The sequence below is a fragment of the Aaosphaeria arxii genome (assembly GCF_010015735.1).
Source record: "Aaosphaeria arxii CBS 175.79 unplaced genomic scaffold BU24scaffold_1, whole genome shotgun sequence".
NCBI classification, from domain to species: Eukaryota; Fungi; Ascomycota; class Dothideomycetes; order Pleosporales; genus Aaosphaeria; species Aaosphaeria arxii.
In genome coordinates, this window is record NW_022983474.1 from 2,382,351 (window position 1) to 2,395,093 (window position 12,743).

At 47.7% G+C, this 12,743-nt stretch overlaps 4 protein-coding genes across 4 annotated transcripts; 1 reads left to right on the forward strand and 3 right to left on the reverse strand.

Annotated features, from left to right (window-relative positions):
• Nucleotides 1-563: 563 nt before the first annotated feature.
• BU24DRAFT_457199 (Aldo/keto reductase) lies at nucleotides 564-1,666 on the reverse strand (the record flags this gene model as incomplete). Its single annotated transcript, XM_033531517.1, has 5 exons — nucleotides 564-1,050; nucleotides 1,117-1,194; nucleotides 1,250-1,432; nucleotides 1,483-1,570; nucleotides 1,624-1,666. 5 exons carry the CDS (start codon nucleotides 1,664-1,666, stop codon nucleotides 564-566), a joined length of 879 nt encoding a protein of 292 aa, XP_033389536.1.
• Nucleotides 1,667-2,121: 455 nt separating this feature from the next.
• On the forward strand, nucleotides 2,122-4,086 carry BU24DRAFT_457200 (general substrate transporter; the record flags this gene model as incomplete). The annotated part of the gene is made up of 10 exons (XM_033531518.1): nucleotides 2,122-2,338; nucleotides 2,387-2,561; nucleotides 2,610-2,696; nucleotides 2,753-3,092; nucleotides 3,146-3,194; nucleotides 3,244-3,301; nucleotides 3,351-3,534; nucleotides 3,586-3,705; nucleotides 3,755-3,835; nucleotides 3,886-4,086. The coding sequence occupies 10 exons, from the start codon at nucleotides 2,122-2,124 to the stop codon at nucleotides 4,084-4,086; spliced, it is 1,512 nt and encodes a 503-aa protein (XP_033389537.1).
• Nucleotides 4,087-5,190: 1,104 nt separating this feature from the next.
• Nucleotides 5,191-9,218, reverse strand: BU24DRAFT_446270 (Vps54-domain-containing protein). The gene is made up of 3 exons (XM_033530755.1): nucleotides 8,764-9,218; nucleotides 5,813-8,705; nucleotides 5,191-5,761 (listed from the first exon to the last, which is right to left on the reverse strand). The coding sequence occupies exons 1-3, from the start codon at nucleotides 8,996-8,998 to the stop codon at nucleotides 5,566-5,568; spliced, it is 3,324 nt and encodes a 1,107-aa protein (XP_033389538.1). The 5' UTR covers nucleotides 8,999-9,218; the 3' UTR covers nucleotides 5,191-5,565.
• Nucleotides 9,219-9,927: 709 nt separating this feature from the next.
• Nucleotides 9,928-11,925, reverse strand: BU24DRAFT_457202 (phosphate-repressible phosphate permease-like protein; the record flags this gene model as incomplete). The annotated part of the gene is made up of 6 exons (XM_033531519.1): nucleotides 9,928-10,115; nucleotides 10,175-10,504; nucleotides 10,560-11,168; nucleotides 11,223-11,381; nucleotides 11,432-11,791; nucleotides 11,850-11,925. 6 exons carry the CDS (start codon nucleotides 11,923-11,925, stop codon nucleotides 9,928-9,930), a joined length of 1,722 nt encoding a protein of 573 aa, XP_033389539.1.
• Between the last annotated feature and the right edge of the window lie 818 nt (nucleotides 11,926-12,743).

A 12,743-nucleotide genomic window follows, 5' to 3' on the forward strand; every position in this document is an offset into this window, starting at 1 on the left:
AATCCTACCTGTGCATCTCGGTAACGACTCATATCCCTCATGAGACTGAAATAAATTCTCTTCTCTTCCAACTGTCCTCTCTTGTGCTGACCGCCACCTGCCTCATTTATTGTTTGCTATTGATTCGTTAGACACTACATCCGCCTCAAGTGAAAACATGACCGCTGAAGTATCTAAAATGCAAGATAAACAGCATCACATTAGGTCTCCCCCTTCGGGGTAAAATAAATTGTGGCTTTCATGAAAGTAGGCCGTGCCTCGACTTACGTGGAGCACCCGAATATCGTGACGAATTACGTACCGTGCTCTCTTCAAAATCATCGGGAGGGTGCTGGCGCATGAATTACATGGATGTTATGGCCTTCTATCGACGGTTGATCGCAACAGCATAAAATTATACTTTAGTCTATGTACGTCAAGGATCAGCCATGGATCGATATTGTTGACGTAGTACTCCATACACTTAAATCTATGGACTGACAACTCTCTACCAAAAGCCACCTGACCTGGTGCACGAATAGTGTCCCTGTATGATCTATGCTTGGCCAGATGAATTCTTCCCTTTAGTCGTCGAATACACAGACCGGAAGGAAGTCCTGTCCGTCGATGAGCCTTTTCCTGTCCGTGATGCGTTCTACAACTGCGAAGTCGTTGTCCAAGAGCTCGAAATCGCCACCAAGATTCTCCAAAATTCTTGAGCTCGTCACGGTTTTGGGAATCACGGACCATCCCTTCCGGATGCCCCATGCAAGGAGAACCTGTGCAACGGTCTTCTGGAGTCCTGCGGCTACCTCCTGCAATGGATGAAGGCTATAGAGGGGCGAGTCTACCGAGCCGAGCGGAGAGTAAGCAGTTAAGTGGATGCCTCGCTTGTCACAATATTCGAAAAGCGATGACTGCGGGTTCATTGGATGTAGTTCTACCTGATTGACGGCCGGGACGATGGTGGTAGATGGCGCATCAAGAAGACGGTCCAAGTGGGCGGTTGTGAAATTCGATACGCCAATTGCCCGGACGAGACCGCTATGAACGAGTTGCTGCATGTCGGCCCTAAAACTCGGCTATCAACAACTAATTGCAGGCCTTGACGAGGTTTTAGCGAAAGGCCTTACTTACCAAGTCTGGACGTAATCCCAATCAGCCAATGGAATGTCGGCGGCTGTGTTAGATGCATCCTCTGGAAGAGAGACCGGCCTATTTGCAGTTTACTCAGTATGTAGCCAAACAAAAGATTGAAGAGACAGCTTACCAGTGTATAAGGTAGAGATCGAGATATTCAAGTCCCAAATTCTCGAGACTCTCCCTGACACCTTGCACGACACGATTGTGATATGTATTCCATAACTTGGTTGTTACGAAGATCTGGTCGCGGGGCACGCCGCTGGCCTTGATACCACGACCTACCTCTGCTTCGTTACCGTAACGAAGTGCACTGTTCGTAGATCAGCTGTGTCATAGAAAACGGGAAGTTTTGCTACTCACGCATCAATGTGATGATAGCCATTGCGGAGTGCGAACTCCACGGCTTCAGCAACCTTGTTTGGACCTGAGCGCCAAGTTCCCAGACCAACTGAATAAATGTCATTACTGCTATATATACCGTATATCGTGTCTTTTACCTACCTGCTGGGATTTTATGTCCATTGCTCAGCGTAAAAGTCTTCATTGTGCAGTAGTATTGGGCGAAATGAGTTTTCGACGACAAGATTGTCAATTGAATAATCCCTAAAATACTGACATTGCCAAGACTGATACATCTTGAAGGCATTAAATCTCAAGCACTTCTTAGGCTATCATTACCCAAAACGTTAATTTGAAAATGGCAACCAGAGGCATTTGTTCCTTGTGAAGACAATGGAGTGAGTTGGACTATCTCTGGCTGGACCCTTGCAGAATCAGGCTAGCATATACTTTCCCCGGGTTTCCAAGGAAAACCCAGACTACACCGGAGTATCAAAAAATGAGGGGGCACGAGGGCGCGACCACTTCCTACATACCTACTTATATAAGTCTCTCGGGTCCCTTTGGTCAGGAGCAAAACAAGGATAGCTATTCGATATCTTTGGCCAGATCTCTTCCCAATTTCCAGAGCCCAACCCACGTCTTGAGAAAAGACACAGCATGCCATTGACTGGGTGGTTAGGTAGAGGCAAACGGCTACAAGTCGGCATCTCAAGCACATGCCTTCTAGCTTTCGTCTTATTTGGCTATGATCAGGGTGTATTTGGCGGCATTCTCCAGAACGAAAACTGGAAAAACCAATTCGATCACCCTAACGATGTGATGACGGGAATCATTGTCAGCTCCTATACTCTTGGCTGCATTGGTGGCTGTGTCTGTACGGCTCCTTTACACAATTTTTAGAACGACTCCCTGATGAATATAGTGAACTTCTTCCTCGGCGAGCTCCTTGGCCGACGCAGAGCCATTCTTCTAGCTATGGTCCTGATCAGCATTGGGGCAGTGCTACAAGCTGCATCGTTCGGTCTGGTCGAGCTATTCTTTGGGCGTGTCATCACTGGTCTAGGTACTGGAATGAAATCTTCCACCGTCCCTTCATAGTAAGTCTTCCACATAAACCTCAAGGCTTAAACCTAAAACCAATCCAGTCAATCCGAACTCTGTAAACCACATCTTCGCGGTCGACTGGTTTCGGCAGAACTTCTTTTCGTAGCAGTTGGGGTCGTCTTCGCATAGTGAGTTAAGTTGCAACTCTGTCATGAAACTGTTACTAAAGATCTCCACAATACAGTTGGCTGGACTACGGTCTGTCCTTTGTCGGCGGCTCTCTTGCTTGGAGATTCCCACTGGCATTCCAGATACTATTCGCGGCTATCGTTATGATTTTGCTCTACGACCTCCCCGAGTCCCCCAGATGGTTGTTCAAACGCGGCGAGCAACAGAAAGCCATCGATGTTCTTTGCCGAGTCTTTGACGAAACCGAAGATAGCGAGTTCATCCAAGCCGAAAAGGCGTCTATCAATACAGCTCTCGAGCTCGAGTCACTCGAGAACAGTTCGGGATTTTTCAGTATTTTGAAAAAGGATGCTGTGAAGACTCGCAGGCGAGTCATATTGGCCTATGCTGTAATGGTACGTCTTCAAAAATATGCACAACTTTTGGTGGTAGCTAAATTACAAAACAGATTATGGATCAAGCCACCGGCATCAATCTCGTTGTATTCTATGTTCCATGTTCGTTCCCTATTTACATTTAGCAACGCTCATTTCTAACCAACAATAGCTGCATTGGTCCTAAACGTTGGCATGGATCCTAAGATTGCCCAGATTGTCTCAGGATGGTAAGCGAGATCAAATTCTTCCGACACTATGACTGCTAATACATCATAGTGTCCAGGTTGTCTTCATGCTTGGGTCGTTGCTCCCCACATTCGCTATGGACAAGATGGGACGTAGACGCACAATGATTTTTGGCACATTTGGGCTTGGCTTTTCCATGATGATGATTGCCATTCTGCTCAGCTTTGAAGGGAATACAAAGACTGCATCGGCAGCTGTTGCCTTCTTCTTCGTTGTAAGTCATACCATTGTATTGTCCTGTGGTCTTTAATTTGACATTTCATAGTATATGTTGGTTTTCGGTCTGACTATCAATTGTGCGCCCTGGGTCTACGTACCCGAGATTCTTCCTTTGCATGCTAGAATTCGAGGATCCGCTTTGGCAATTTCTTCAGAATGGCTCTGGGTAAGCTTAACATGGCTATTTACGGTTCGGAAACTTACATTCCTACCAGAATTTCGTAGTTGTTATGATCTCTCCAGTCCTCATCAACAGAATTCAGTGGAAGGGATATCTCGTATTCATGGCCATTGCGGTACAGTATATCTTACGCATTTCGTTTAGGAATACGCTGACATCATCCAGTACGCTTTTGTCCCGATCATATACTTCTTCTATCCAGAGACAAGTAATCTCAGTCTCGAGGAGATTGACTATCTTTTCCTAGACGGAGGTGTAGCTGCAAATGCATTTGTACGTCCCGCCCGTGGCAAAGGAAAGCTGACCCACGGCGATGTGGAAATTATCAGCAAAGAGAAGAATGAGGTGTCTAGGATGGAGAAGTAGCTGCAATTGTGTATGCAATCCAACACACAATGGAGAAAAGTGTGGAAACACCTAGGCTGCATATCAACATACCCCTCTGCCCTTTGTTCTTCAGCAAGGTAAAATTCGATACGACGGAAAGAAAATTTGCGGAGAGACACATCAACAAAATAGAAGTACCTCAACATTACTGCCCACATCATTTCAACATACATATACATTCATCGCGGCTTTGGCACTAAATACATTGAGCATTCTACCATCACAATGTAAATTTACTTGAGAATTGCATACAAATTACTGTTGGAGTACTTGCACGCTAGGACTTTCTGGCAGTGAAAATGGAAAGAAAGATCCTAGACGGGGAACAACATTGCTATGTGTGCGAGAGACAGTCTGATAACTTCACATGACTCTCAATGTCTGAAGGTGGAGCAGAACATAACTCCATTTACCAGAGATAGCGCATCTGCTCCTTGAAAAGGTCAAAACGGTTGCAAAGCAAACCCTCTTCAAATTCCGGTAATAGTATCAAAGAGATTTCATCATCTATACACACTCTTACAATAACCAATCTTTCCCTGTTGTCACTTGCGATCAGATATCTGCGCCCATTCATCATTGATGCGTGACTAGTGCCAAGCGAGACATCTGATTGGACGGAAGGTTGATAGGAAAATTGCCGTTTTTGGACGGAAAGCAATTGCTCTGAACTTCCTGGGCGATGAGACTTGGCTACCTTTAAGTAGCTCAGCAAAGGTCTGGGTTTTTCAATGGAATGAATAGGTTTACTGTAGTATAGACATAGTTATGTATTTAAAATAGTCGGAAATCTGTCTACGTGAAGTTACTCACATGAGAAGGAAGCGTGTAAGGGAGATGAAAATGCGGGTTCGTTTGGGCACAGTTATTCGGCAGCGTTGGGTGAGGTTTCACATCATACCAAGCATATTGCCATAAAGTAGCTAGAAGATGGGTCTGGGTAGGTTTGCAATAGGACATGGAACAGTTTGGCCGTCTCATTTTCCTCCTGTGTCAAAATTCTCGAGATCGCTTCGTGGGAAACCTAATCCGAAACACGTCGCAAAGCGTTGAAGAGAGTTACATGATAATATAGATTGATATGTAGAATTCACAACTAGCTGTTCTTACTTAGAACGTGTAGCAACGCCGATAGATGCCAGACTCCGATACGCTCATAACATGATTGATCATGATCTATTCTAGATAACTGACAGATAGGGGTGTCGACTGGAAGAATGATAATGATATGTGCGATTGCAGATTCCAGAGCAATCTGGAGGCTACTCCACATTGCATGAACACATGCGTGTGGGTGGCTTGAGCATAGCCAGACTACTATCTGCAGTTCACGACACAGACTCGTTTTGGGGCTTGACTTCCTATATGACTCCACAGAACTGGTCCCAACAGTGCTCCCAATGGGGACATCAAATCGTTAGAAAGTGATGGGTCAAATGATCAGTTCAATGTACACTTTCAGGTTGCCTCAATGTCAGGTTTCTGAGGTGGATTTGAATCCGCCGCCTGCTCTTCAACCGCACTCTTCTCTTTCGCGCCTGGCGCTTCTTTCACGACTTTAGCTTCGACAAGCTGTATGAGATATGCGCCCACGTTTCCTGCCCCATCAATATGGCTCAGGCGCGTGTCGAATAGTTTAGCATCGCGGAGCAACCTATATCAAGTTAGAACCATTCAGTTTTGCTTCGGATAACGCATTACTTACCTTGCTTTACCAGCTGGAGTCTTCACCACAGCCTCCTTCAACAACGCTCCGACTTGCTCACGATAACTTTCGAAAACCGGGCCCATGATCATGCGAACTGTCATTTCATTCAGATACTTGGTGATGACTTTGTGCAGAGTGACAGTGTCTTTGGTGAGCGATTCCATGTTAGCACTGACATCACGCTCAGTATCCTGATCCCATTCGACCTTTTTAAGACTACGAGTATGCACTGTGGCTCGACCGCTCAGGACTTCTGTAAGTTTCTCGTGGATCTTCACTTGCTGATCCTGGTAAAGTCGCTTCACGTTGTCGTACTCGGCTAGAGAAGACCGCGCCCCCGAAGCATGGCGTCGTGCAAACTCGCGAATATATGGTAGTATAGCAATTCCTAAGCTCAAGGTTTGAGACGCAATGGCAAGATGTTTGGTGTTGATGTTCTTCAACCCTGCGCTATGCCGAGCACCCGCACCGAGAATCAGCTGACACAGCCGCGAATTGAAGAGTTTCAGATAATCGCAGAGGGAGGCAGATACCTCCCCTGTCATGCTGGGAATGTTTGCCAGTAATGCTTCAAAACGGTCGATGCCACGGAGAACAATAGAAGATGACTCAGAGACAATGTATTTCTCTTCATCAACAGTCGCAGCGGTGGGATTCTTCGATTTCTCCTTGGTTGTTCCATTGCTTTGAGATTGTGATGAAACAGCTTCATGCTCGCTAATGTCTGCGAGAATATCACCGCGCTCAGTCCAATCGCCATGATCACTTGTCATTCCCTGGAGAATCCTGGCCAATACGGCGTTGTCCGCATCGTCAAAGTCTTTCGGGTCCCATCGGTCAGAATCCATAGAGTGAATAAGCTGTTGCTTTTCGAAGTCTGCGAATTTCGGAATGAATTCGTTGATGTGATTATTGACAACGCCTTTCAAAGCCGCACCCGAGCGCCCAGATACTGCCTCGCACTCATCTGCAAAAAGTCTGCAAAGATTGAAGTACCTCAAAAATCGATCCAATGGAAGATTCGTAGTGGCTTCTGAGCGAACCTTGAGAAGTTTCGTAATCTGGCTCTGTGCTGCGTCAACAGCCTGTCCGAGGAGGCTCGACATATCCAGAGCCTGCATGAGTTCTTCCTGCAATGCGTTTGGACCGGAGGGAGGGATATTCCCACCAAGATACCCATCGATGCTGCCAATGTTTGGACTCCTGGGAGGCGAACGAAGGCCGCCGCTGGACGCGGGTGGAGTACTGACTCCACTGGTAACGTCGAGAAGGACCTTGATCTGAATGCTTAATCTGCGAATGGCCTCCCCAATATCAGTGAAAATGTTGACAAAGAATTCCTCGGCATCCGCAGGATCCATTGCGCGTAGATTACGGGCCAATATTGAGTTTTTGTCTTGCTGGCTGTGGCCCCGGCCACTTCTAGTCGAAACAGATGTCATAGACTCCGCATCATCGTCGGTGGAACTGGGGAGATAATGTCGAATAAGAACCTTCATCTCGCGAAGGATCGCATCCCGAAAGGCAGAGCTGGCTTGGCTAGTAAAATTGGAGCTACTCAATCCCATAAGGTTTGTTCGCAGATCATGACGAAAGGAGTTACTGGTGTTCAGATAGGCTGGTAGGACGGACTTTAATCGAGAGTGCTGTCCACGTGCTCGTTGCGAAGTAGTTACCCATCGTGTTAAGGTATCGCGGTTGTTCACGCTCTTCACATGCTGTCGTAGATCTGAAAGTAATGTCTCCAAGAAACGGGCTTCGAAGCCCTTGCCAATGCGGTATTTTAGATCTTGTAGGCCCTCTCCCACGCCATCTAAAGCTCTAAGATGTCGTAGATCCGTTGTGAACGCAGGTACATGAGCGGGTATCCATGAAGCATCATTGGAAGGATCAGAGGTATCCAAGTCACCAGAAATCAATCGCTCCACCGTGCCCAAACGGTTTATAGCAACTTCAAGATCGCCCTTGTCGACGACTTCGTCGCAATGTGACAATCCAGTCATAACTGCATGCAGTTGATCCGTTGTATCAGTCAACCTCCTCAAGTTTTCTCGTCGTCTCTTCATATCAACGATCTTCAGCCCACCAACAGCCATCTGCTCGTCCAAGCGACGCAGATCCTCTCGCACAGCTTTAATTTTGGCAACCGAATCCGATGCTTCTGACTGTAGTTCGCGCAAGGACCCCAAAGCTGCAAAAAAAGAGGTTGAAGCCGTAGATATAGAAGATATCAGGTGTACTTCAACTGTGTCCATATACCAAGATAGCTTCTCCTGAAGTATTGCATTTGTGGCCAATGCCTTCCGTCCGGGTTGCTGAGGAGGTTCGAATGATCCATTGGCAATATTTACATCATCGCTGCTCTTAGACTGTACCGGTCGCACTACCTCAGATCGCTCGCTAACAACATCAAAAGTGCGTGGATTTTCCAGACGAAAGTTTTCATCAAAGTAAATATTGGGTATCGTAGACAACGGCGTAACGGTAGGAAGTGCACGCTTCGATCCGCTTGCGCGTCTTTTTGGCTTGGGCGACCCGGAGGGTGAGAAAACGCCGCCCGATAGTTTTGGAGTGGCTGCAGGCGAAGCGCCTCGCAGACCAAGTTCGGAAGTGTCCACGGAATCATCCTTCCTGGCAGAGTCTCGCCCAATTATTGAAGCGGTATCGCCCTCAGCCTCGGCTTTAGCTCTCTGGAAAGCATCATATAGATTGCCAACCTGTGAGAGGTATGGACTGAACGCTGACGGCTCGATATGTGGGATGTTCGGTAGGGTTACGGGTGGTATATCTTTGGTAGACGGGGGTTTGTGTTGTGATAATGCCGCGGAAGCCGATGTATGTGGTAGCATGCCAGTGCGGACAATGGGGGGCTGTAGTAGAGTTGAGATGGCTACGTGTATATCAGCAAGAATGCCCGCGACTAAACAGATATTCCACAGCTCGATTACCATTTTGGTTGTGTTCCCTCACCGCGCCTATGCTTGATTTGAATGAGGTATCCAAGGCTCCCCCGAAGGAGTGTATTGAACTAGACGTTGACCCACGACGGGGCTGGTACCGGCTGGTGGAGCTTGATCTTATATTCCAATCGTGTTGAGGGAATGGGAATTGCGACTGTGACTGCGGAGGCGAATTGGACAGATTGAAGCTCTCTGTAGACTTCCGTGTGGACGGAGAAGCCATGGTGGAGATGCGCGTTGGCTACTGGATGGTTGAGGCATAAGGGATCATGGGAAGGCGTGTACGGTTCTGCTATTCGCGGTTGCGATACATTGCAAACTAGAAATGTATTTGACGGAAAGGAGGGAGGTCGAAAATGGGCGTTGGTTCTTGTAGAGCTGTGCTGTAACCATCCCAAGAAGCTCAAAGACTTGATGACATCTGTTCGGGGGCCTGCACACACTCAAACGCGCGCGGACCCTCTATTATCTTAGTGCTAGACCTGAAGGTTGGTACTGGATCCCGGCTGGCACACGCATGCACGCGCTAAGCTGTTTCCAGTTTCCCGGGCACTAAGTCGATCTTCGTTAGACCATACCATGTCGAACCAAACATCTTGATTGTTGCCCTTTCGTTCCGAGCAGGATCTATAAAGCGTCACCAATACATTTCTTAGCACATTGAGGACTTGTGTAGCCGGAATCACTGCTCTAGACTCATGATTACAGACGACACATAATTAGCACCAAACTTTGGCAAAAAATAACCCCAATAACTAACTGCCTACTGTGTAGGAATACTTTTGTAGTCATACATGATCAACGAACATGATCAAAACTATCAGGGTGTTTTACACCTCATAGATGAGGCTAAAGAAATTATGCGAGAGTAATCACTGACTGCTTCTGGGGATCTTGTTGTTCGTCTCACATCTCCATTATCATCAAAAGCCAATTCAATTTCAAGTTCGTCGGATTGAGAAGGTTTACTAGTGTGAAGCAGTCTAGATTGCATGTATTATGTAGGTATCGTAGAAACACTGCAATTTGCAAAAGGCTTGTGTACATTGAGTAGGCCCGTGTGGCCGAAAGAATGCAGAAAACGAGATCAGGAGCGAGAGATTCAGCAGCAGACTTTTTCCGAGAGATGTTAGTCGACAAGAACTAGACATTCTAGTTCATACCCCAGCGTGGAGCGTTGAGAATGATACCCATCAGACCACCGGAGATGATACCAGCGGTGGGGAGAGTAACGATCCAGCCCATGTAGATCCATGCAACCATGCGCCAGTTGATAGCTCTCCAGTTACCGCTGCACAAACCGACACCCACGGTAGCACCGCAGATGCATTGCGTAGTCGCTAATCAGAGTGTTAGTACACATCCATCACAGCAACAAATACATGGACATTTGACTTACAGACAGGAAGCGCAAGCTTGGTGGCAAGAATGATAGTGATGGCAGCTCCCAGCTCCATGGAGAAACCACGAGACGGGGAGTGAAGAGTAATCTTGTTACCCAGTGCGCGCATGAGATTGTAACCGTATGTCCACAAGCCGATAACGATACCAGCACCACCAAAGGCAAGAATCCAGTCGGGCACAGGGACTTTGGTGCCGAGCTTACCGGTGTTCCAGACAAAGTAAATCGTCGTGTAAGGTCCGATTGCATTAGCAACATCGTTAGCACCGTGAGCAAAGGAAGCAGTCGCAGCAGTCATGATTTGGAGGAACGAATAAGTGTACTCGGCTGAGTTCAACGTTAGTTGGTCTTCTGGTGGCACGGTTGTGAAGAAAGTTCTTACCTTCGTTGTTGAAATGCTCTGCTGCAGCATGCATCTTCTCAAGGTCACCCGAGAGGAAGTCTTTCTTCTTCTGCTGCTCCACAAGGTCCTGTTGCACTCCGTGCAAGAAAGCATATTTGAGCCAGAAGAATGCGACCGCTGGGGTGTACCATGCACCGGGTGGGGCTTTGTTCTTGGGTGTGGACAATTGACGAGCCGGCTCAGATGGAGCCACTGTTTGCGCCGGGGTGATATCGGAGTTGGATCCATCTTTCTCGTGGGCATTGACACCCATCTCTTTTCCAGCATCGGCGGAAGCGGCTCCCTCCTCTGCTCTCTTCGCCGCAAGCTCCTCTGCAGTCATATGGCCGCGGTAGTAGTCCTGAATACCACCAGCGAGCACACCCTCTGGACGTGGATTTGGCTCTCCACGTCGGAGCAGCAGAGGACCCTGGGGAATATGGTACCATCTAAGTTCCCAATCATCCTTAAGAACCTTGCGGTAGAGGTACGGAATGAAGAAGATGGAGACGAGGGTAGCGACAACAGCACCAACACCAACTGTGACACCGGCCACCTGTGGTTCGGTGAGATCAATCCTTGCAGACCCACCCTTGTAAACAATGAGTACTAGTGATTGTTAGACTTAATTCCGTATGACGACTGCCACGACAAAACACTTACAGGTGAGCAGCGAAGAAGTGGTGAAGAAGTAAAATGGAACGGTAAAGAAAGCCTTATAGACTGGGTTATTCCTGCGCATGACGGCATACTTTGTGATGAGGAAGACAATAGCAGCGAAACCACCGGCAATACCAGGAGCGATAGCCCAGGCAGCAAACACTACGAACGTCAGCCTTTCCCTTCGAGAACAGTTTGGACGAAGCTCTCACCAGAGGAAACACCCTTGAAAGACCAGTTGACACCCTCTGTACCAATTGAAGCAATGCCAACACCAATGACACCGCCCATGATGGAGTGGGTAGTGGAGACTGGCATACTGAAACGCGTAGCGAAGGTCAGGTAAACCGAAGAACCAAAGATGGCACAGAGCATGCCAAGCATGAGAACGGCTGGATCATCCTCGAAAAGCTTGGTGGAGATGACCTTGGTTCGAATGGTATCTGTGACACGAGCACCGACCGAAAGAGCACCAGCAAACTCCATGCAGGAGGCGATCATCATAGCTTGCAACATGGTAAGAGAGCGTGAGGCAACCGAAGTTGCGAAGGCATTGGCGACATCGTTGGCACCTACGGATTATCAGCCTACAACACTCTTAGGCAAAGACGTGAATGGGGAGAGCCTCACCGATGTTCCAAGCATCAAGGAAGGAAAAGATTGTGCCAAAGGCAAAGATATAATCGTACTGAGTCAAACGTGCCATGTTGATTGTCGAAGGCCAATCACTGTGGTGGCTAAGCGGTTGACTGAGCGTCTGATTGTGAACGTCGTGCTGCTGCCTTCCAACAAGGATTGAAACCTAGATGACAATATATATATTGCAACTCAGAACTCACACGTGCTAGCATGCTCGGAGTGAACGAGATGTTGCACGCCACACGTGTGATGGTACTATCCAATCAGGAGGTATATTCGTGCATGTGCGCGCTGTTTTTGCAATACCAGGCCTTTGGAAAAGGTTCAAAGTCTTGTCCATAATGTGCAAGAGAGCTTGGTATCTTGGAGAGGTGGGTCAGACAACAAATATCTAGAGCGTACTGTCGGTGCCTCGTCCAAAGTTGAGATTGAAAAGGATCAAATGGTTCCGTAGTGGTTGCTTTGAGCTAAAGCACGGCGGAAGCCAAGCGGCCAAGCAAATTATCCTCTTGTAGGCATCGGGGCGGAATGCCCAGCACCTGCTTAATCGTTAGGCGAATAGCCAATGGGAGCCGCCATTGTAAAACGTGCTCGCGATGGATGGATATCAATGGGTATGTTTAATGATAGAGACTCAGCGACAAGCAGTTGGACGTGTGCCGAGTTCCGCCCAGGGCTGGTGGTTTCCACTGCAATACAGTATCCAAGTCTTTCGGCCTGAGATCGTATGGTAATCGCACAGGTGGCATGTAAAGGAGAGATTCAGTCTCGAAACAGTCATTCTTGTAGTCCAATGACCCAACGGTGGTGACACTGTGGAGTCCAGATCTCTGTAGCTGTATGCTCTGCTATTTTGCCATGGCGACTTTGATTCACCTGGGATTC